The 23,549-nt window shown below is 35.1% G+C and overlaps 1 protein-coding gene across 3 annotated transcripts in view; it reads left to right on the top strand.

The window, feature by feature from the left end:
- The window catches only part of LOC117122319 (guanylate cyclase 32E-like), a 44,105-nt gene extending 20,556 nt beyond the window's left edge, over nucleotides 1-23,549 (top strand). For 2 of the 3 annotated variants that reach the window (XM_033267879.1, XM_033267877.1), the window contains exons 3-22: nucleotides 3,180-3,654; nucleotides 4,028-4,334; nucleotides 4,488-4,634; nucleotides 7,132-7,334; nucleotides 10,161-10,296; nucleotides 11,733-11,869; nucleotides 12,913-13,103; nucleotides 13,319-13,427; nucleotides 15,435-15,611; nucleotides 15,907-16,011; nucleotides 16,252-16,323; nucleotides 16,483-16,648; nucleotides 17,246-17,395; nucleotides 18,212-18,395; nucleotides 18,743-18,784; nucleotides 20,048-20,188; nucleotides 20,433-20,556; nucleotides 21,054-21,297; nucleotides 21,750-21,848; nucleotides 22,275-23,549. In XM_033267879.1, the coding sequence (XP_033123770.1) occupies nucleotides 3,235-3,654; nucleotides 4,028-4,334; nucleotides 4,488-4,634; nucleotides 7,132-7,334; nucleotides 10,161-10,296; nucleotides 11,733-11,869; nucleotides 12,913-13,103; nucleotides 13,319-13,427; nucleotides 15,435-15,611; nucleotides 15,907-16,011; nucleotides 16,252-16,323; nucleotides 16,483-16,648; nucleotides 17,246-17,395; nucleotides 18,212-18,395; nucleotides 18,743-18,784; nucleotides 20,048-20,188; nucleotides 20,433-20,556; nucleotides 21,054-21,297; nucleotides 21,750-21,848; nucleotides 22,275-23,065 (3,945 nt within the window). In that variant the 5' untranslated portion in view covers nucleotides 3,180-3,234 and the 3' untranslated portion in view covers nucleotides 23,066-23,549. The remainder of the gene's footprint in view (nucleotides 1-3,179; nucleotides 3,655-4,027; nucleotides 4,335-4,487; nucleotides 4,635-7,131; nucleotides 7,335-10,160; nucleotides 10,297-11,732; nucleotides 11,870-12,912; nucleotides 13,104-13,318; nucleotides 13,428-15,434; nucleotides 15,612-15,906; nucleotides 16,012-16,251; nucleotides 16,324-16,482; nucleotides 16,649-17,245; nucleotides 17,396-18,211; nucleotides 18,396-18,742; nucleotides 18,785-20,047; nucleotides 20,189-20,432; nucleotides 20,557-21,053; nucleotides 21,298-21,749; nucleotides 21,849-22,274) is intronic. The other variant, XM_033267880.1, reaches the window with a different exon arrangement.

Below are 23,549 nucleotides of genomic sequence, written 5' to 3'. Positions count from 1 at the left end.
TTTATGCTACCTAGTCTCTGGATATCCTGAAAATATAACTCAATTCAGTACGTTTATAACTTCCTCATTAAGCTGAACTGCCTTGGTATTTTCATCACACTCAGATCTCTTATTTTAGATCTCATTATTATTAAGATCCCATATTCAGATCTCACATTCAGATCTTAATTTTCGGACCTCACAATCATATTTAACAAATAGAACAAAACACTTAAGGCCAACTCAGACAGCGTCGTACGACGCAGCCCGACCCGATTTATCGTCGGGGACAGTCTTAAGCCGTCGTGAGAAATATTAAACACGTTTAATATTCTACTACGCGACTGCCCCCGACGCACACCATCGCGTCTGCGTTCAACTCACACAGACCCGACGCGACAACAAATCGCGTCGGGCTGCGTCGGCCGACGCTGTCTGAGTTGGCCTTTACACTAGTCAGATTAAGATCCATTTTATTTGCCATATACAAAATACATACGGTACTTGATATGTTTCTACCTGGTCTTGCTCATATACAGTTCCACATTCTTGGGTTGAAATTTGCTCAATGGTCTTGCATACTGAATTTTGTTATTGTTGACATTTGTTTATAAATGGCTTGTACCTTAAATGCTCAAATAAGCGCCGCTCTCGAATAAGCGCCGCACCAAACATGACTTTTTTCGTTAAGCGCCGCTCTCGAATAAGCGCCGCGGCGCTTAATCGAGCGTATATTTAAATTTCAATTTATTTTCCATTTATTTCTATATATTAAAAAATAACCTCGAAACAAGGAGAAGCATACATAAAAACACGTTCAAACATATTACCCTGTGTGTTCCAAAATATTACTCTGTAATATTACCCTGTGTGTAATGAAACAGGGTTTTAAATTCAATGTATAGTGTTAAAATTAATAAATAACACAATGAAGACACAATTGCATTTCTTATAAACGTTTGTTTACGGTGGTAGGACCTATGATAGTCCTACTAAACGACGGGAAAACGTGAAATAGGTAACATGGAAACGGGCAAGAAAGCGCCACGCCAATATTTTTTTTTTTTAGAAGCGCCGCTCCCGAATAAACGCCGCACAGAGCCGCCAAAAATTTATAAGCGCCGCGGCGCTTATTCGAGCATTTACTGTATCTGATGTAGATGTTGTTCATGTTATAACATGGCAGCTCAAGAAATTCCCAATATCCGCGACAAGGATGGGCAAGAGTAATTGATCTTTCATATTTGAACACAGTTTTAAAAAAAACCAAATAAACGAAAAGACAGGTATGAGAAAAAATGATCACACTTTAGCTATCACAGATAGGCAATTCGTTTCACAGCTTCGGTGCTGCGACAGTGCATGATCTCTCACCATAATAAAGCCGGACACTTACTGCACCCGACAGACGAGATTCTGTGAAGAACGGGCGCGCGCAACGGCTTTTTTTGTTCAGACGGCGTCGCGTCGTCTAGCGCTCACAGGGAGCGCAATTGCATGGATTAGTCGTACGACAGTCGCACGATGAAATGAGTGCCCTGCTTTAGACTTAAGCCGACCTGTTGGACAGTCAAAAATAATAGAACTAAATATATCTTGCTCTTCATCGTGAGAGAAAATTGTTCACCCATTTGACCTCCTGTACTGCTTTTAAAAATTGATTCGAAAGGTGAACTTCAACTGTGCTGTCATAAAGGGTACTTAGGCATTTACAATTCTTTGGTTAAAACAGTGCCTTGGGGGATCCATGCGAGCGTATCTCTTTTTCAATTTAAATGTATGGCCCCTAGTAGTTGACAATTTAGATCTATTAAATGTATTCGTAATCAATATCTTTTTTTATGTGACAGGATTTAACTGCTTCAATCATGTCGCCTCTATGTCTCCTTTCATAGGCTAATGTTATCAACCAGAATACATCTAATCTCTTCTCATAATACATTGATACCAGTTAAAGTAATAAATCTTTTTTGAAAACTTAAAGCTTAAAACTTAGCCTAAATAATTATAATAATAATTGTATACGGGAGCGCTTATGGTGCTCCTCCTCAAGAATGTCGATTTATGAAAGACGAAATAATGAAACCAGATACGCAAAAAAGAAAACAGTTACATTATTTATTTATTCAACTTCCTTTATACTGGATGGCACGCTCAATGTAAAGGCACGGGTTTTCGTCGTGGTCCAGTTAAAACATAAAAATACAAAAGTGATTGGAAAATTTAACAAAAGGACTAAATTACAAAAAATAAAGGAGAGACCAATTAATTGAGAGCATTGTTGTGAAAGTATAGATTAAAATTCTGGAAATCCCTAGTTATGTTGCTAGGTAGTTGGTCTGTTTCCCTGACAATTGACATATGTTCTATTGTGGAACTAAAAAGATGATTATTTGTCTGACTTGGTGAGCTTATCAGCACACATGATATATTGTGAACCATAACTTTTAATAATTTAATACTGACTGATTTCCCAGCAAACTCAAAGCTTTATTATAACTGTGTTTTATTGCTCTTTGACAATTTTTTAACTTCTTTTACTCGTGTATCTTGTTTGTAAACTTGCGATTTTGGTCAAATTGTGGTTAATTTGCAACAAGGGAAAAGGGGGAAAATAAGAAAAAATAAAAAGATAGCAAAATATAGTGAAAGAAAAGAAAATATTAGAAATATCAGAATCAGAATATGTGTTTATTAGGTTATCTAAGAATAAGAAATTATATTTGCTTGATAAGACTTTAGAACATTAATGTATCTTACTACATACATACATAGGCCTACTTTCAAACTTAAGTAGGCTACGTAATCATTCATTCGATTTGACAAATTGAAATAAGGAAATGGTACCTCTTCTCCTAATCCTGACGTTCACAGTTTTGTTAGCTTTATAGACTTATCCGGATAAGGATTTTGTTCCAGTTACTGTGAGTTAATGAGTCCTGAGGGATTAAATTATTACAATACTTAATTTGCTAGTGTTAAAACACACAGGCCTACCCCTGAATAATTTACACTTTTGCAAATTCAGTCTTGATCTGTTAACAGTTCTGTGAGGCTCTAAGTGTGAGAGATAATGATAATACTCAGTAAAATTATTCTGAAAGCAAGAGTTTAAAGGCACGTCAATTTTGATTTATACCTCACTAATATAATGCTCCTACCTATAAAAATTAACGTTACAGTTATTGCTTTTCTTTCAGAAAGTATTATGAACAGACTGTGAGGTCGGTAACAGACACTGTCTTGAAATTCAAAATGGGAGATAAAAAGTCCCTGAAAGTGAAATATCTTTCAATATGCTTAATGTTGACCATGATATTATCAAAATGTCACACAATTCAACAATTGATGGATCATTCCAGACATCGTCGACAATCATCTCAAGATATACAAGTGGGTTACCTAGCGACAGCAACCAATTCAATATCAAGATCCGCTCGAACGGCTGGCGGCGCAATGACACTAGCTGTGAATCAAATAAATAATGATAGAACATTGCTCGGAAATTACAAATTAAAGTTTGTTTACAGCGATATACAAGGCGACGAGGATAAATCAATAGCTGCGTTGTCGGAAATGTGGAAGGATGGCGTGAGCGCATTTTTTGGACCGGATATTACGTGCACTACAGAAGCACGTATGGCAGCAGCGTGGAACTTGCCTATGATTTCATACGTAATTACATGCATTTCCTTTGTTTTTATATGATATTTATAATACCTATAAAAGTAAACTCATTATTTTTACTTTACAGCTAGTGTTTAACACATTTTAGACCATGAACACAATATTGAAACCATTCATTTATTATTATTTATTTTCATCTAAATCAATCTGGCTTATTAGCTGTCATGATTGTTACATTGTTACATATTGCAACCATTCATTTAATAATCATTATCATCTGGATTATTGGCTGTCATGATTGTCGTGCATTGTTAGGTAAAAATGAATACACAACGAGATGATTAGTGTTCGATAACTGTAATGGAATTTTTATTAACAAGCATTATCTCAAAAAATAATGAGTAGAATTTTGTATCCTCAGCAATGCGCAGAGTACGAAGTGAGCGACAAGGAAACATACAAAACGTTCGCGAGGACAAATCCCCCGGATACACAGTTTGCTCGATCCGTCTTGGCATTATTGAAGCATTTTGATTGGTATAAAGTGACTATCGTTGCCGCTGATGAATCTCGTAGAATCAGCGTGAAAGAAAATCTGCAAAAGACGTTACAAAACAATAACATTACCATTCAATTTAACGTAACTTTCCCGTCACCATATTTCCGTGAATACAGTGATGTGACACCATTAAAAGACATTGTAGAAGAAACGTACAAGGAAACAAGAGGTAACAATAACACACTAATTTACTATTTTATATAATAATAATATAAATAAAATAAAGGTTGATGATGATTTTTAAGATGATGATGGTGTTAGTGATGTAATTTTGAATAAAAATAATTGACATTGTTTGAAGTACTTTGTTGTTCAATTTCAGTTTATATATTCCTTGGAGAGAAATTCGAGCTATTTCACTTCATGGAAGAACTGGAGGAAAAGAAATTATTAGACAATGGAGAGTATGTCGTGGTTAGTGTTCAGCTGGACCCTTACACGGAGGACTCAAACGAAACGTTGTTGATGGGTGAGTGCAATACTATGGTTTCTTTTTAAACATTGTTTCTTTTTAAACATTCTAATTAAAGTTTCTTTTTAAACATTCTAATGAATGTAAGAGCATGTAGCGCAGAGGAAGGTGCTGGACTTCTGATCGCACTTTTCGGGGATTAATGAAAAAAAAAATTCTAGACCTGTAAGCTGAAATTTTGGAAAATTAGAAGTCGGGATTCATTGAATCGTTTTCAAGAGAGAAAACCTATACTTTTAATGAAGTGTCTTTTAATGAAGTCATTAAAGAAGTATACCTCAGAAATCGGGAAAGCCCATTTCCCGCCATCTAGGAATCAAAATTTCCCTGCCCCCCTCCCCCACCCAATGCAACTACTCATTTTTTTTTAAATGTATACACACATAGGCCTATTTACTGTAATAAGAGAAATTTTTCAAGACGGGAAAACCTTCAAATTAGAAGTACTAAAAAGCCATTAAAGGAAACCTCAGAAGTCGGGACTCACCACCCATTTCCCACCATCTAGGAATAAAATTTTTCCCGGGGGTGAACCCCCGTCCCCTTTCTTTTTGGGGTTCATCGTTTCATGGAATACGTATGCAACTACTCAATTTTTCCCCCGTATGTATACCGGTACACACAGCACTATTTACTTTAATAAGAATTAGAGAAATTTACCTGACCGTTTTCAAGAGGGAATAAAACCCAAAAAAAGGGAGCAGAGACAACAGTTGCACAATGTGCGGGTCTGCCAACTCAGAGGCCCTATACAGGGACCAGGGAAATAAGGATGTCAGCGCCTTGTACAATCGTCTTGTATCTACGGCTACGGATTGTGATAGGCGCTATATAAATTTTGGTTTTAAAAACAACAACAACTACGTTGTCTATAGACCTTTGACTGTTAATCGATTTGTTTTCTTTATTAATAGGAAGGTTTCGCAAGCTTACGAAAACGATAACGAATACGGTTACGTCATCACACGTTTAGTCAATCCATCCCCTAATAGTAGCATACCTGTCACAACGTAGGCTATTCAGCCTTTTAAGGCCAACTCAGACAGCGTCGTACGACGCAGCCCGACGCGATTTGTTGTCGCGTTGGGTCTGTGTGAGTTGAACGCAGACGCGATGGTGTGCGTCGGGGGCAGTCGCGTAGTAGAATATTAAACGTGTTTAATATTTCTCACGACGCTGTCTGAGTTGACCTTTACATGAGTAAACGATCATATTCAGCTCGTATATGTTGCCAAGAATGTTTTAGGCACAAATGACGATAATGATGATGACGTATTCGTATTCGTTATCGTTTTTCCTAAGGTTGCGAAATCTAAGATGGTATAATACATCCAAGTATCGAAATGCACGCCATCGTGTCGGGATTCAATATTTCGACATTAATTATGTCATCATCATTTCTTCTTCTTGTCATAATTCTTAAACTTACGCTTCTGAGACAGTTTTCTCATCTTGCATTCCTTACTCCAAAGTTTTGCTAAGCTTCCATGACAATTAGAGTCCATGCTGTCCGAACTTAATTGTCTTTGTTGGCGTGCCTCATTAGGCAAGCCCGCCCTCATCCACCCCACTAGTCAGAATTATACTGTAGTGGGGTGGGGTGCCAACTCTAGGAAAAATATTTTCCATGCATTGTCCTAGTGTGTTGTTCTTGTAAAAAAAAAAATAATCATTTGGTTTCACGCTATCATAACGTTAGATAATCATAACTGGACATGCGCATTAAACCCGTGAATCTATCTTTCAAATCTGTAGCTAATTTAGATGATCGTCAACTTGTTCGAAATCTTGCATGTGAGACAACCAAGCAGTAGCCCTACTAACAGTTTTAACCTAAAGTCTCATTAATATCTTATTTAATCTATTTGTTCGCTATTTAGGTAGCCAAATGTTTGTTAATACTCGTATTACACTGTTTGCCTTCTTAATATCGTTGCCCACAACTGCGTATTACGCAGTACTTCGAGAAAAAAAGTGTCCTTGCGGAAAAATCTAAGACTATAAAAGCTTGGGGTCATTGCTCAGTTGGAAAAGCATCCGAACGAATTTCTTGGTTCGACTCGACAGGGGATATACGATTTTCTCAAAAATCCAATCAGATCGTCCTCTGCCTCATTCATTTAAAGAGACTAAAAATCAGAAGAATTATGCAAATATACAAACATCCTCGTAAGCAATAAATATCTGTGTTTGCATAGCGCCAGTTAGAGCATGCTAGAGGGTTGGCGTTTAATCTTCGTTCTCTTCGGACGGACGTCCTTACGTAAACAAGTATTTTTTTAAATATGAATTTAATCCCATAGAATTCTCGAACCTTAAAACCAATGAGTTATGTATGATTGGATCATAATCTGAGTGAAATATACAAATACATTGGACTTGTAATCTCGGAATTAAATCTCATTTGGTGAGACAGGAGACACAGCAAGCCAGTACAAATGCTAATAATTGGGATATTTATTTAGGTTGTTTTTTTTTCTGCATTACCCAATAGATCCGTATAAATTGATGAAGTCTTCAAAACAGGAGTTTTATCTTCATTCAATATTGATGTTGTACCAAACTCCGCCTACAAACCCTGATTACGCTCGTTTCCAGGATGCTGTGATCTATTACCTTGAAAAAGAACCATTTAATTTCAATTTCACAAACATCGATCGTGCGAGCGAAGATGCCCTCGGCAAACCTAGAGTAATGGTAAGTTGTGTCAGTCCGTTATTGTCGTTTCTTAATAATTTATAATGTATAGAGTACCTCGGTCGTGTCGTCACAACGCCAAGTAGCGCCCTCTGTAACGATAGCAAAGTTAAGACGGTAGGTAGCACTCTATAGGGGAAACAGAAAAAAAAAACCCTGATCGTTTCACAACTTGTAAATCAACTTATTGTGTGTTTTGATAATACTAAGCCTAATATCAATAACAATAATAATAAAGTAGCAATAGTAATTATAATTATCATTATAATTGAAGTAGAATTGCATAGGTTAGGTTGCTTGCCTTCTTAGTTCAATTCCTGTCACAGCTGGACATCTTCTCAAGTCAAGTGCTTGTTTTATATTTGTTTTATTATTATTATTATTATTATTATTATTATTATTATTATTATTATTATTAATATTATTACTATTATTATTTTTATCTCATTTTTATTATCATTGTTCTTGGTGGAATTTTTAATGTGGTGGATTTTGATTTATATTTTAATATTTATATATATAGTTTATTTTATCAATGTTTAAATATTTTAATGTGAAACCTTTAGTTACAGGGGTTCGCTTTTGTGTTTCCTTCCAGCTCACTCAGTTGGATGTTTTTTCTGTGTACTATCTGTGTGTTTTGTTTTGGAAATAAAAGAATAAGAATAATAAGAATAAGATTTAAAACAACTTCCCTCCCTAAACATAGAGGCTTGGTTTATAAACCATCGTTCCATCCTGTAAGTGGAAGGATGGAAGGAAATTAAAATAATAATTATAGTAATAAGCTTAATTATAATAATAATAATAATCATCGTCATTATATTGTTATAATCACAACCACAAGGTATGTCTTAAAATTAATTTTTAAGGCCGATTTTCATGTCCTGAAAAAATACAATTCACTGAATTTAGATGTTACACCGAATTTAATCACTTTCAGTGGCTCTCCGCCAGCAAATTATGTGAATTAATTTGTGTATGAATTGATTTGTGTATACAAAAATGTAGGCGAAATAGTAAATACAAATAGCCTAACATAAAACTTCTCTATAGGGCCTATCTTAACTAAGATATCTCTATTTAAAACTAAGGTACCTTTATTTCAAACTAAGATATCTCTATTTACGATTACATGACAACTCGGCTCGTCATATACTCGGAGCAATTTAGATGATTCATTATGTGTATTGTTAAGTTGAATTAGGCAATTTAGATTCCGGTTATATAAAAGTCCTTGGCTATACACTCTAAAAAAGGCACAAATTACAAGTCAGGTACAAATCTGTCTCCATTACTCAGTAACCGGAGGGAGATATCGTAAGAAACAGCAGCGTATTTAGTACAAGCTTCAGTTCTACGCCTATATAACAACCATTAACTTTTCCTAATTGTAGGCCTGTCATGCTTGTTGGGTCAACAAACTAAAGATTCTAAAAAAAGATTAAGTTGATTTACAATTGAGGATTTATACAAACGTAACTCTCTTCATTTTTGCGATAATTGGCATTAGATTCCCGGTTGTATATTTTATTTATTTGGCACTCACAGTCAGTGGTGCGGTCTTACAAAGTACACAAGAGAATGAAAGGTAAAAGTAATCTTAGCTAGCAAACTAAAGCAAAATTAAACAAATATATAATGCTGATAAAGTCAGATAAATCATATAGCATAACAAAGGAAGCAAAAAGAAACCGAGGGGGAAAATATATATAGGGCCTATATAAGAAAAAAAAAGAAAGAAAAGCCGTAAAAAATACAGTTAAGATGACAAAATGTGTGAGTTTAGAGGCAGCATAGCTCAGTTGACTAAAGTGACTGGTAGCCACCGTATGTTGCTAGTAGATGTTTAAGTCGTTCCCCGTGTGCAATGTGACCGATGCACAAAACTTTTGCACAAGCTCAGTGTTCTTATATTTTTCGCCGATTTCATGCTTATTTAAGATTCTTATTTTGTTCTTATTTTTTCAAACATTAAATATTATTTTACAATAGTAGGCCTATATTACTGACTATACCATAGAGAATACTAGCCTAGATTACATAACCACACCTACTGAAAATAAGGTACAGATAAGATTTGTTGGTTTCAATAAATAAAAAAAAAAGAAAGACCCAGGGGTGGCGCCAGCGGGGGGGGGGGCTGGCGCCACATCCCCACCCATCTCTCCCCCGTCGAAAAAAGCACAATTCGTCGGGGAGAAAAAAAAATTATATGTATTTTCTACATAGGCCTATTAGTAGACCCCTAGACCACTTTCGAAACCTTATAATCGACCACGCCCACATTGCTTTCGTCGGGGAAGTCTAACCCCTCGTCGGGGGAATCGGCCCCTCGTCGGGGACCTTGGCCTCCACCCACGTCGGGCAAATCCTGGCGCCACCCCTGGAAAGACCCACTGAATACATGCCTCTGGTCTTAGTGGTTATACCCTTGCAGTGATTCAAACCACACTCTTCCTTCATCGGCCTATATTTTTAGTACAATCCGTTTCTGTCTTCACCGAAGAATAAATATGAAAATTGTGCAAGTATCTATGGGCAAATTTAGAGCTGGTGTGTCTAACATCCCTCGTGCAATGGTGCATCTAGGGGCAGACACCCCTCCAAAAATTACTGGCGGCGCCCCCCACCCTCTAAAAAAAATCACGGTCAAATAGTTAAAAACTATTGAGCCTCCCACAATTTACCTTTGCACCCCCGATCAGCACTCCCGATCAGCACCCCCGTTTCAATACTTCTAGATACGCCACTGCCCTCACGATCAATATTTATTCCATAAACACTGATGTTTCTAACTTCTCTTGCTTTCTTAAATTATTTCAGGTTACCGAAGAAGCTGCTAATTTATTTGACGCAGTAATTCAATACGCAAAAGCTCTAAATCAGACGTTAGCGGAGGGTGGATCAATTAACAATGGAACAGCTATAATAAAGAAGTTATTCAGACAATCTTATATTGGTATGAATGTACAAAAGAGAAAAATAGTTATACATATTTTTATTTTGGCTTTACTGTTTTGCTAAATCACATTACAATGTTATGTGCACGCCTGGTTTTTGTAAGTTCATCTATAGTCAATGTATTTTCTACACCGAATCTGGATATCGGAATATTATTTAAACAGAACAGGGTTTGATATAATGTTTAATATCGTCGGCATGGTTTTGTGATTAGGATCATTAATCGCATCGTCTCTAGCGTTGAGCTAGCCATCAAATATCCCTGATATAATAGCCTAAAGTAATGATGTTTTCCAATATGACAAAGATTTCGGTCATGGATTATTAGATATGACTTAGATGGAAGCTATTATTTTTCATAACATCGTTTGGATACATTTCAAGTTGGCACAAACAGTATGAAAACAGAAAAATGGGTCACATGATGAATAACACACATAAAGTGTAGTGTTTAACTCTCAATAATTCCGATAAAGTATAACATACGCGCAGCAGTGATATAGACAATGGCACACCAGTAGGCCTAAGTCTCCAATACTAACTGCTTTTGAATCAGTAGGTATGTATTTTTATAATCATTGAAGTTAAGTTTCAGTCTGTTTACCAAATTGATAGTGACGGGTACATCGCAGTGGCTTATCTAGAAGTCTAGAAATAGGGGTGTTGATGGGGAAACATGAAGGTGAAGTGGGTGGGGGGGGGAGGCTCGATTATCAGTTGAGGGGCCATAATTCGCAAAATAAGGTGATTTTTAACTACTTGACCGTGATTGTTTTGGGGGCGACTGGGTGTGCGAATATTTTTTTTTGGGGATGTGCGCGACCCCTCCCCCTGTGCACCCCCTAGATACACCACTGGTACATCGGGGTTACAGCCGGTTTTTACTTTAAAAACCACATTCATATAAATCTGAGTGTTATTTCCGGCCATCTAGAGTCATAAATCTGTAAAATTTCTCTGTGAACCCCCTCTTTTTCGAACTGATCGCCACTGATTTTACACTAGTAATGCAATGTACCTTTAATTTATTTATTTATCCTCCAAGATACATTTGAAACTTGTAAAGTAATAATTAAACCTAGATTAACTGATTATGTAGTAACTTCAGGAATCAACTAATTCGAATGCAAAACAAGTTTTCCTTGAAACTTAACTGGATCTAATCATGAATATTTTTAACGAATTTAGCACCTTGTTCCTTAATTAATTTAAATTTAGTTAGCATTATATCTACTAGATAATAATAATAATAATAATATTTTTTTATGTAGTCGTTTTTGTGAGATTGGCAATTAAAGCCTGCTTACAGTGGGGTACCTTTTTCACAATAATTTATTTTTATTTCAACTTTACTGTATATGTTCAGTTACTGTTTGCGAAATAAATATTATTTGATTACTTGACAATAAAACGTGCATTATGTGTTTTTTTAAGGTGTAGCAGGATACAAACGTTATATTGACGAAAACGGAGATGCAGACGTAAACGTGACGGTAATGGCGCTCCAAAACACCACATCAGGTTACGCAGTTCTTCCGGTCGCCATGTTCCAAGAATCGAATGGTAAACCAGTAAGTGGGCGGATTACATTGTCTTTGTGTAAAACAGAAACCCATGAAATTATATGAGTAAACTACTTCATAAAAAACCACAAATTAGGGTATCTACGTTTGAACAAAACACTTAAAATGTAAAGGACTATGCGTATATCTTCATCAACTATGCACTAAGTAATTGTAGTTAGTCATGACTATCATTTACAAACACTTTATTCAAGCAAATATCAGTTCCGTAGCTCATCCGTATATAAATCACCATTAAACGTTAAACGTAAAATAATAATTTTAAAGATGTGTGTGTTTAGCTAATAAACTTCAAGGAAAAATGTACAGTAAATATGTGAATTGCTTATTTGTGTAAAATTATTAGTTTAATTTAAAAGTATACATTGATAGACCTTTCCGAAGTGTTAATGCGCACATGTTTAAGATGCACACGTGTCGTTTCACAAACGCACGTGTTTGCGTATGTTTTAACCTTTGTCGTTTTGTGGGAACTTAGCAACAATATCCAAGGGGCGGGGCTTAGCGAATAGGTCCATTCCATTAAATTACAGGGTAATCATTAATTTATTATCATTTTTGAAGTAAAAGTCAACGGGGACAAATTGGTTTCTAAAAAATAATTAAAGGACTGCTAGCCCTAGCAAACAGAAAAATATTTTGAGAAATATTTGCAGAGACGATGATGTTAAGCGAACGGAAATTGATGCTTGATGTTAAATACAAAAAAATAGTCAATTTATGTAATTATGTGCTTCATAATATATTTTGGAAAGAAAATTACGAAATACAATGATTAGAGACTAAACAATTTGGTGCCTCAGCAACTTCAGCGTCTCATTTGAAATGATTAGTTTCAATATGTCACATCGTGTTATCGTTTCGTTTAGTAACTTAAATGATGTATTCAGTACATCACTCCCTTTTAAAAGATTATTCGAATAAACGATGACACTAGAAGTACAGTTGATGCAGAGAAGTTGCTGTAAACTGGTTTAATTTTAGATATCAAATAATAATGCCAGGTACATTATATTTTTGAAAAATTACAGGTATATACGGCAAAAGAAGGTACAAGTATTCTTTGGATCGCCGGTAATGCCCCGGTAGATGAGCCGGCATGTGGTTTCTATGGGGAATTCTGCATCAAAGATATGTCATCAAGTGTTCGATTACAAATCATTGAAGGAATCTTGTGTGGCCTCACGTTGATATCTATAGTTGTGATTTGTTTTATTTACAGGTAAATTAATATAATTTCAATGTTCAATATTATTACAACACTTACTTATACTATACTATTCCTTTCGAAAAATAAAGCTACATTAAGGACAAACCCCCCTATATGGCTCAGGGTCATTATTCGCCTAAACACACCACCTACGATTCCTTGAGCGATTATCATAATAAATATACATAAAGGTTTCATTATATTTTTTTGGACAAATTTTATTTTAGAAATTGGCGATATGAGCAAGAGTTAGCAAGCCTGTTATGGAAGATAGATTTCAATGAAATTAGTTTTGGAACCTCAACTTGGCCAAACCACGCCCTCTCCAGTAGCAAGGTGAGGTTTCCCCTTTCCAAAGTTTTCTATTTTATCATACTTACCGTACCCTTCCAACTGGACCAAGAAGGCCAGCTGATGCTCATGGGCGCCCTCTGTTAAAAATGTACAACACATTTGAAAAATGTTTTATTTATAATGTACACATATTAAGTATACAGATGCCTGTTTATTCCCCATAACAACAAAGAACTCTGCATATGTTAATATTTTACACATATTTAATACAATTTGTGTGCAAAAATCCTGAGAAAGATGAAAGGTAGTTAATCCGTTATTATCTTGAGACTTGTCAGTGAGTATCACATATGACGTAGGCGTTCAGTCACATCTTTGCAGAACGGCAGGAGATACAGTGAAGCAGAGCATTCGTTCCGAAAGATCCACGAGCCAGATCTGTACCCCTAATCAGGACCCCTAGTCTCGAGTCTTGGACAATAAGCAACGAGGGATATATATATATATATATATATCCTCTTCATTGTGTTTACCGAATTTGAAAGATAAATATGTATAAATAATAATATTCTAAATTAATAATGTATACTTAGAAATAGTTTATGAGCGCACTTTAAAAAATTAACTATATATTAGAATTTTATTAGGCCTATATGTTATATCGTAGATATTAACTTAACGTTTTAAGAGCTCAGTACTCTTTCAACATAGGCCTCTATGCATAGATTTCTCAGCAATCAAACTACAATTTCACACACACATTGCAATATGCGTTATTGTTTTCTATCACTAAACGTTTATGAAATTGACCAGTAACTAGAAGTAAGTAACTAGAATATTTAACCAATCGAGTATGCAATACCGGACTTCAATATTCACAAGTGGCAATATACCGTACAATGTACAATAAGAAAACACATAATATAATAATAATAATAATAATTAATAATTAATAATTAATAATTAATAATTAATAATTAATAATTAATAATTAATAATTAATAATTAATAATAATATTAATAATAATATTAATAATAATAATAATAATAAAAATAATAATAATAATAATCAATAATAATAATCAATAATAATAATTCGAATATAAAAGTGCACACAGTAAAGTGCACACAGATGGTTTCCCATTGCCATTACAGAAGCGATTGAAAAGGTGAATTTTAAGTGCAGTTCTGAACTGTTTCAAGGTTGGAGAATGAGAACTTCACTAAGTAGTACATTGAATATAAATACACATTAAAATACAATTAATACAATAATTATAAATAAAAACGTCATTAAATTGGCACGGCTTTAACGACTGAATAGTACATAGGGGCCAAATTTTAATAAATATGACATAAAATATTTTAATAAAATGTTCAAAAATAACATCTTGCAGCATTTTTACTTCCGATGATCTCAGTAGCAATTTCTTCTCACCGCAGACATCATCAGATCTCTCAGAATGCTGAAAAGTCTACCAATCAACTCAGTCACAACTTCACATCGGTAGACATTTTCTTATGTTTTACCACATTACAAAAACAAATTACAACGCAAAATTCGTATTTCAGCCTCTGTTACAATATTTAAGAAAATATTGAAATTTTTATTGTTTCCTTGTGATTAGGAATTGACTAGGACTAGATGCCAACATCATTCAAATGCTGTCCTGGCAGGCCTTTTGCCTTCAATTGCTGGGGAACGTGCGGTGATGTTTGGTTTCATCTGCGTTGTTTTATTTTATTTCCTCATTTTCCTGTTTTCTTCTGTTGTTATGTATTTTCATAGCTACATTACATTAGAAAAAAAAGCGAAAATCATTCTGACCTTCATGAAATATCGCTATGTAAATGTTGCAATGTAAGTATGTATATGTAGTGAATAAAGTGTTTTCGTTTAGGTTAGTCATCCGGATACCCCTCCCATGCAGACCTTTTCATCCCACCATCAGGCCCTGTAATGTAAAACGCACCGCCAGAGCACCATCTTCCGCTGTTCAATATTTAGCAATGATGATTAGTACACACCACAAATTATATTTCTTTCAGCTAAGTGTAATTTCACATGACAGTTGTGGAACGGAACATACTGCGGCAGACGATATATTGCGTATGAACCAGAATTATATAACTGCCGGGTTGTATCGAGGCACAACGGTGTCCCTGCGCCCTGTTAACAAAAAAGCGATTGACGTCACGAGAACAGTTAGAAAAGAACTCAAAGTTGTACGTATGCAAAAATCATCCATCTTACATCATCAATTTTGTTGTTATCGTTATGGTTGTTATTGTTATTACTGCTGCTAAACTTTTAGTATTATTAGTACTATTATTATTATTATAATTATATTATTATTATTAATGGTGTTATTAGTTATAATAGTAGTACTCCTACTAATAAAAATAGTATAATCATTATTAATAATAAGCCTATTGTTATTGTTATTATTTTTATTAATCAGTAGCCTTTTATGTCTAGTTGAGAATATATCTTATTTTAATATATGTTTTTATACTGCAGATCCGCGACTTACGCCATCCTAACGTCACAGCGTTTATTGGCGCCTGTATCGAACCGAGTAACACGTACATTGTCACGGAGTATTGCGGCAAAGGAAGTCTACAAGTAATGATTAAGCACAATCATAATAGCCCTAACTATATCATAACTGCTCGAGCGCCGCTCTCGAATAAACTCCGCTTTCGAATAAGCGCCGCACCAAAAGTCGCCAAAAATTTTATAAGCGCATCTGTGCTTATTCGAGCATTTACGGTAATTTAGTAATTCATAACAACCAAATAACATTAAAAGTACACTGGAAGTTAGTATTTCCTACTCTGATATGGATTTTGTATCTGACTTTAGGATATACTGGCGAATGACGACATTAAATTGGATGACATGTTTAAAGCATCGCTGATTGCAGATATTGTCAAGGTGAAAACTTCTATCTAATTTTATTTATTATACCATTCATACAAGACACCACGAGCAAAACAAATCATTCTTATTTCAGGATATACTGAAATGTAATTTTATACCCCCTCCCCGATAATCGACACACGTACTTACTTAAATGTGTTTCCGTTTTACAAGGGCATGTCATACCTTCACGTTAGTGAAATTAAGTCGCATGGAAATTTGAAATCGTCAAACTGTGTGGTGGACAGTCGTTGGATTCTCAAAATTACAGATTTTGGTCTACATAATTTTAAGGCTGGTGAAAAGAAAGAAGATTACGGTGAACATGCGCAGTATGAAGGTACGATATAATTATATGCGACCTTAAGCCTAAAATGTTAAATGTTAAATGTAGTATTACATTTGTATTTACAAGTAAAATACATGGTAATTACACCAGGGATTGCACTCAGCAACAGGCTGTAAGGTAGTTTACGTTATTATTTCCAATTATTGTCCCGTTTCTCAAAAATATATTATCATCATTATTTATCATTAGTGGCGATGTATCTCCGTACCTTAATTTACTATCATGTGCTTATATATAATTTCGTTTACTGCATTGCAATAACATGTGGAAAAAAAAGTACGGTGAAGCTATAAAAGAAAGGTCAATTTGATACTTGATATACAGTGATGATGATGATGATGATGATAATAATAATAATAATAATAATAATAATAAATAGTAATAAAAAATAATAATAAAAAATAATAATAAATAATAATAATAATAATAATAGTCTACTTGTATAGCGCATATTGTAGAGACCTCTATGTGCTTAGCATTACAGTATTACAAAAAAAAAAAATATTTCCTAATAATATTGAGGACACCTTTAACTATTGGGATTTATACACTTAATTCCTCTCCATAACACATCTGTTCTTTCTGAAGATCTTCTCTGGAAAGCTCCAGAGCTGCTTCGCAAGCCTCATGCCCCGGCTGAGGGCACGCAGAAAGGCGATGTGTATTCGTTTGGTATTCTGCTCTATGACGTCATACTTAGGAATGGCCCGTTTGGTGACTGCAGGTTCAGTCCACCCGGTATGTACTCAAATATATTTTTTTTTATTGGAACAAGTTTTTGTGGAGACCCTTTCCGGAGTGTCAATCAAACTTAACAACTGACGAATCAGAACAGCACCAGGAATACGCTCTTGTCTCACAAACGCACGTGTTCGCGTGCGTATCTTTTAACACTGTCATTTTGTGGGACCTTAGCAACAGTATCCAAGGGGCGGGGCTTAAGCGGAAAGGCGGAAAGATTGAAGGCAGCAAGCTTTTCCAAATAAATATCAAATACATTAAGAATTGGTGTTCTTTATTTTAATATGTAGGAAGTTAGATAATTAGAACCTAACGAGCCCCACGTGATAAATCCACACACGGGGAGATTTTTAGTGTACAGTTTTGAATATCAATAATCTTTGACACTTTTGACACAACTGTGTTGATATGGTAAATTTATGAAAAAAATGCACAAAGATATAACCTCAAAATTTATTTGTGCTACACGTTCAATTATCACTCTGTCAGCTGTTAAATGTCGACCACCTTTAGGCCTATCAATTACTTTATTGTTTGCTGCTCTAAATGACATATTTAGACTTTCTGACATTTAAAGTTGGGTTACAATGTGCTTTAAACTATTTTGAAAGGTATTTAAGTTCAATATTGTTTTTTTTAATTGTTTACTACTGTAAGTTCTCAAAGTCTGCTTGGGGATTTTTATGATGAATAATAATGGAAGTGCTGTCATCGGCAAAAAATACCATATCCAAGTTTTATGATTAGTTAGTGACTTGTTACAGTATTATAAAATGTGAAATTAAATATATATTCTCATATCAAAATTTATAGAAATAATTCAAAAAGTAGAATTTCCACTTGATCACACAAATCCATTTCGACCAAACATTATGGTTATTGGAGAATGTCCGGAGTGCATCTTAAAGACAATGCAAGAATGTTGGCATGAAGATCCTGAGAAAAGACCAGACTTCAAAACCATCAAGACCAAACTACGCCCTCTCCAAAAAGGCATGTAAGTACGCCCTTTTCGATACCAATTGTTGTTTCAATGTTTAGTAGGTGACAAGCAGTTTTCTGTATATTTTTTATAAAATCGTGTCATTCTTCTAATGAATAATATTATTTAAGTATTTTGAGCATCCACCACAATGCAGTAAGTAAATCAATATGCCTTCCAACTAATTTATAACCAAACGAGTACGGTATGTTTTTTAAAAATCTATAGGGATGTGATACCGTATAGTACATTAACATAACTGTTGGAATCAGGGCGTCTCACTGCTGCTTGTACAACTTTTAAGATTAAAGACATAATTTATCATTGATGAAGTTTCCCTTTTGTTTTGTTTTTTATTTAAGTCCTCTTTTCACAGATGAAGACAAACGTAATACGGTCAAACGGTAACTTCCTCTTTCAAAAATTTATATTTTCAACATTCTCTTCAGCACGAATTTTCCATCTGACCTTATAAAAATATTTTTCTTCATAATAGCCTATTCAATCTATCAGTCATCATTGCCTGCTTCAATATATCTACGGTAGAAATAAACAGGAATGCGCACGTGTATTTGTGTAAACCGCGCCTAGAATAAAGTAGGGCCTACGGCAAAACTCAGATGAAAGGAAGTAAAACAAAATTGCCTTATACAGTATTTAATATATCGCTTTAGTCAATTTTTTTCATTGATTGCTATTTTCTTTATAACCGAACACTATTTAGATAGCATTGTGTGTACTTTCGTATACTGATTGCTTGTACTGTTTTTCAGAACTAGTTTTTCAATCTTTGTGGAAGGGCTTAGTATTTCTTTTTTACAGGACTGGCATCTAATTTCATTTCGCACGTACGATTATCACAGTATTAATATAGTTGACAGCTTGGTTTAAACTAAATTAGGCTTAATTCAGGCGAGTTGACGCAAACACAAGATTGTAGGCTAAGTATACGTTACAATGTTCAGTGTGAGCCACCAAACATATAACAACAATGCGCGCAAAAAATGAGTGCAAAATTAATGTAAATATAACAGTTGTTAAATATTCAGAAATCAACAACAACATATCAAAACATTTTTCCTCCAAAGCCGGGCTTTAACAACTGACCAATCACAAAATGCCCAGAAATACGTGCTTGTCCTACAAACACACTTGTGTGCGTACATTGTCGCGAGCTGTCGTTTTGTGGGATATCGTATTTAGCAACAACTCAGCAAACACAAAACGTTCTCATAACGTTGGCGAAGGTTGTGGTTTGGTATCTCACAAAAAAAGTTCACGCAACGTTGTAAGAACGTTCAAACGTTGTGACGTTGTGAAATTAGGTTATAAGTACGTACATGGTTCTACAAAATAACGTTTTTATCACCAAACTGTAACGTTATTATAACGTTCTTATAACGTAATAATGTTAGCTGGGAATATCTAAGAAGCGTGGCTCAGTGAAACGATTCATTGAGACTAGGCCTACTTTTAAGCTTAAAATCACATGTTTGTAAGTCAGACTGGCAATCACTTTATATTGAAACAAAATATTCAAGAAGAGTTTTTCATTTATAATGAAATGCAGATTAACTCCCCAAACGGTATACCGAAGTTATACTGGTTTACATTATTGAAACCTAAAATTTACAAGTAATACAAGTACTATAAATATTTCTTTTTAGGAAACCTACAATACTGGATAACATGATCTCCATCATGGAAAAATATGCCAACAATCTTGAGGAGATTGTTGACGAACGAACTCAACAACTTGTTGACGAAAAAAAGAAGACGGAAAACCTGCTTCACCAGATGCTCCCGAGGTAGGTGTACTAACAGTGTTAGTATGTTTTTTGTGAAAGTCATTTTTATAGTTTTGATATCACTTCTGATTTAAATATTTTCTTATCTCGAACGAACTTCTTAGAGTTGTTCATTTTTCACTAATACTGGTATTAGGCCTAATAATATTTATTTAGACTAACACTTTTACATCAGTGCACCCTTTGATGATTACTAGAGAGGATGGAATACTTTTAAAATGATTCACTATTGAATTTTTCTTAGACCCGTTGCAAACCAACTCAAACGTGGCTACAACGTAATCCCCGAAGCGTTCGATTGTGTGACCGTTTTCTTTAGTGATATTGTAGGCTTTACATCACTGTCGTCTGAAAGCAGCCCGATGCAGGTAGGGAACGTCCTTTATTATACAATCTTGGTGGAATAACATATTTTATACATCGGTGTTTTACCAAATCTCCATTCCCATACCCACAAGCGGTTGTAAGAAAAAAAAAACAGGTGATAATGTACATGAAACATTAAATTATATTTGCAAGGTACCTTTTCATTCCTATAGCCCTACATTAAATAACACTTTAGGTAAAAACGTACTTCGAATATACTTTAGAATAGTGAATTAGTTGGTCGACATTGGTCAACCTGAATACATAGAAATGTTATGCACCAAGTACATAGGCCTACACTAAATATCATTAAACCAGATCCCCACGGCTTCTTGTCAGACTCTCAAGTGGAGTGATCAAAAGGATAACCACCAAGTACCATTTATGTTTATTTATATCTGATTGAAGTTTTATTGAATAAAATGGAAAGAACTAAAGATAACTGCAGCAATGATTTAAATGTTATCAATCGCATAATATTTCATTTCTAAATCCATAGATTGTCGACATGTTAAACGATTTATACACTTCATTTGACGAAATAATTGGCTTTTATGACGTCTACAAAGTTGAAACTATTGGAGATGCTTACATGTTAGTGTCCGGGTTACCACTTTACAACGGCGACAGGCATGCTTCTGAAATTGCATCTACTTCCCTGCATCTCTTAAACGCCGTCAACGAATTCAAAATACCACACAGGCCTAACGAGACTTTGAAGCTTAGAATCGGCATTCACTCAGGTATCAATCGACCAATCTGTTAATCAACCAATTATATCAATCATGTAATCAACTAACTAATGAATTAATAAATCAACCAACAAACTTTCCAATCAATGGGCCGACCGATCGATCAATCAATTCATCAAACATGTCTTTGAGGCACATTTTGTAAAGCTATTTTATTAGTTGTATCTTTAGAGGCGATTTTTTCCTAAATATGTTTTCAGACATCTGAACTTCAGAAAGATCTTCTTTCGGTTTTACTTAACCTAGGATCCTGATTGAAAGACCAAAATAAAGTTATATAGTCATCTATCTAAACATATCGATAATTGTTCATTCTGTGTATCACAAGACTCATGTTGTCACGACAGCTCACATTTAATCCCTAGGCCATTTTATGTCTAAACGATCCCAGCTCCTAATATAAGCGACACACTAAGATTATCTAACATTCTTTTTATTTTCAGGCCCAGTAGTTGCAGGAGTAGTGGGTCGGACTATGCCGCGATATTGCCTATTTGGTGATACGGTGAACACGGCTTCCAGGATGGAGTCTAATGGAATGCGTGAGTTATATTAACGCATAAATTTAATCTATCTTCAACTTACGATTCCCAGTCCTACATATGAAAATATTTCATTTCTGTTTAAAGACCTTTCTTTTCTTTTCTTTTCTTTTTCGTTAAATCTTAGCCACAATATTACTGTTCATTCATATTACGCATATTTGTTTGCTTAAAAATAATAGGTCCATACGATATGAGGTTTTTAAATCCACCGTTAACATAATTACTTATGGTGTTTTGTCTGTCTTTATGTACATCTTCTGTGTAGTCCGAAAAAATTAAAAATACACTCTCTTTAGTCTGATCACATAAACGTCCTTCTAAAACTGTAGATGATCAGGCATTAATGATTTAACATATGTTGTGTATGCATAGGGTCTACATTATAAAAATTGTAATTCATGCCTTGTTTTGTTTTGTTTGCAGCGTTAAAAATCCATTGCAGTTTAGAGACCAAGAATATTTTAGAAAGAATTGGAGGTTATGGATTTTCTGAAAGAGGATTCGTTTCGATGAAAGGCAAGGGTGATGTTCAGACATATTGGTTAGTTAGTCAAGAACCCAGTCTGATGCGCACCGAGAAGCCACCCAAACGGGAAGAAGACGGCGTATCGCTACTACCGGTTACAACTCTTACGCAATTAAGAAAGAAATCGTCGTCAGTGGATGTTCTCGATAAAGAGCTGGTAGCTAAATTGGCCAAACACCAGGTTTCTTCAGAGGATGCTACTGTCAGGTTCCATACATCAAATAGACTGAAAATTGCAATTAATAAGAGAGCCTATGTTAGAACGCCATTAACTGTAAACTCTTCAAAACCGCTTGACAATCCGTCTAAAGTTTCGACTCTCAAGAATAAGGAAAGTTTGCCAGGGAAAATGATTGACATTGTTTGCCATGACCCACCGAAAAAAACAAGATCGGGAAAAATGATTACGTTAACAAAACACAGATCTAGTGAACACCTTACGAATCCCTACAGGGAAGCTAAAAAAGAAATTACATTTGCAAATATTGGATCCTACACAACGGGAGGCCGACAAGAGTGTAGCACGTTTGTTACTGCCTCTGGAAAGAGAGGAAGCGCGAGTGACATGGAGAGTCATAGCTCTGCTAGCGGGTACGAAATACCCCTCGTGCACAAAGTCAGTACCGCTGATTATAATATGTGTCCCTGCGAATTTAAAGAATCGGATCCCGACCTCGATAGTGTTTAATCAATAGAATCAATGAATATTTTAGTAAGTCAAGCCAAACAGATGATCAAACAATCAGTTAATCAATCTTTTTATGTGCCTGAAAAGTTGTAGAAAGACAAATCAGCAGTGAGACAAATAAAATCGTTTCCCTTCATATTCCTGTGTACTCTGTAAGACCGCACCACAGTTTGTGAATGCTACCAAAACAAATGTGTAGTGTCAACAAAAATCAATAAATGTCACCCTGAACATCAAGGTCTATTTTGTAGGTCTACTGCTTAACTAAATATGATGGAAAACAACTAAATAACGTACCTGTTGCCTTGAGTTGAGGTCTTCGTGTTTGCTATTCCACCACCACCACTCGTCGGATGTATCGCGCAATTAAAATGTCAAGGTGGTGGTCCCAAATATGTGTCAAATCTGAAACAGTGGCGGATCCAGCAGTGAGCCATGAGGGCCCGTGCCCCCCCCCCCCGTAAATCAAGCCAAAAAATTTTTT

This window comes from Anneissia japonica, unplaced genomic scaffold (assembly GCF_011630105.1).
Source record: "Anneissia japonica isolate Jap-2015-1 unplaced genomic scaffold, ASM1163010v1 scaffold287968_len422783_cov224, whole genome shotgun sequence".
Taxonomy (NCBI): domain Eukaryota; kingdom Metazoa; phylum Echinodermata; class Crinoidea; order Comatulida; family Comatulidae; genus Anneissia; species Anneissia japonica.
This window is presented reverse-complemented; position numbering and strand designations above follow the sequence as displayed.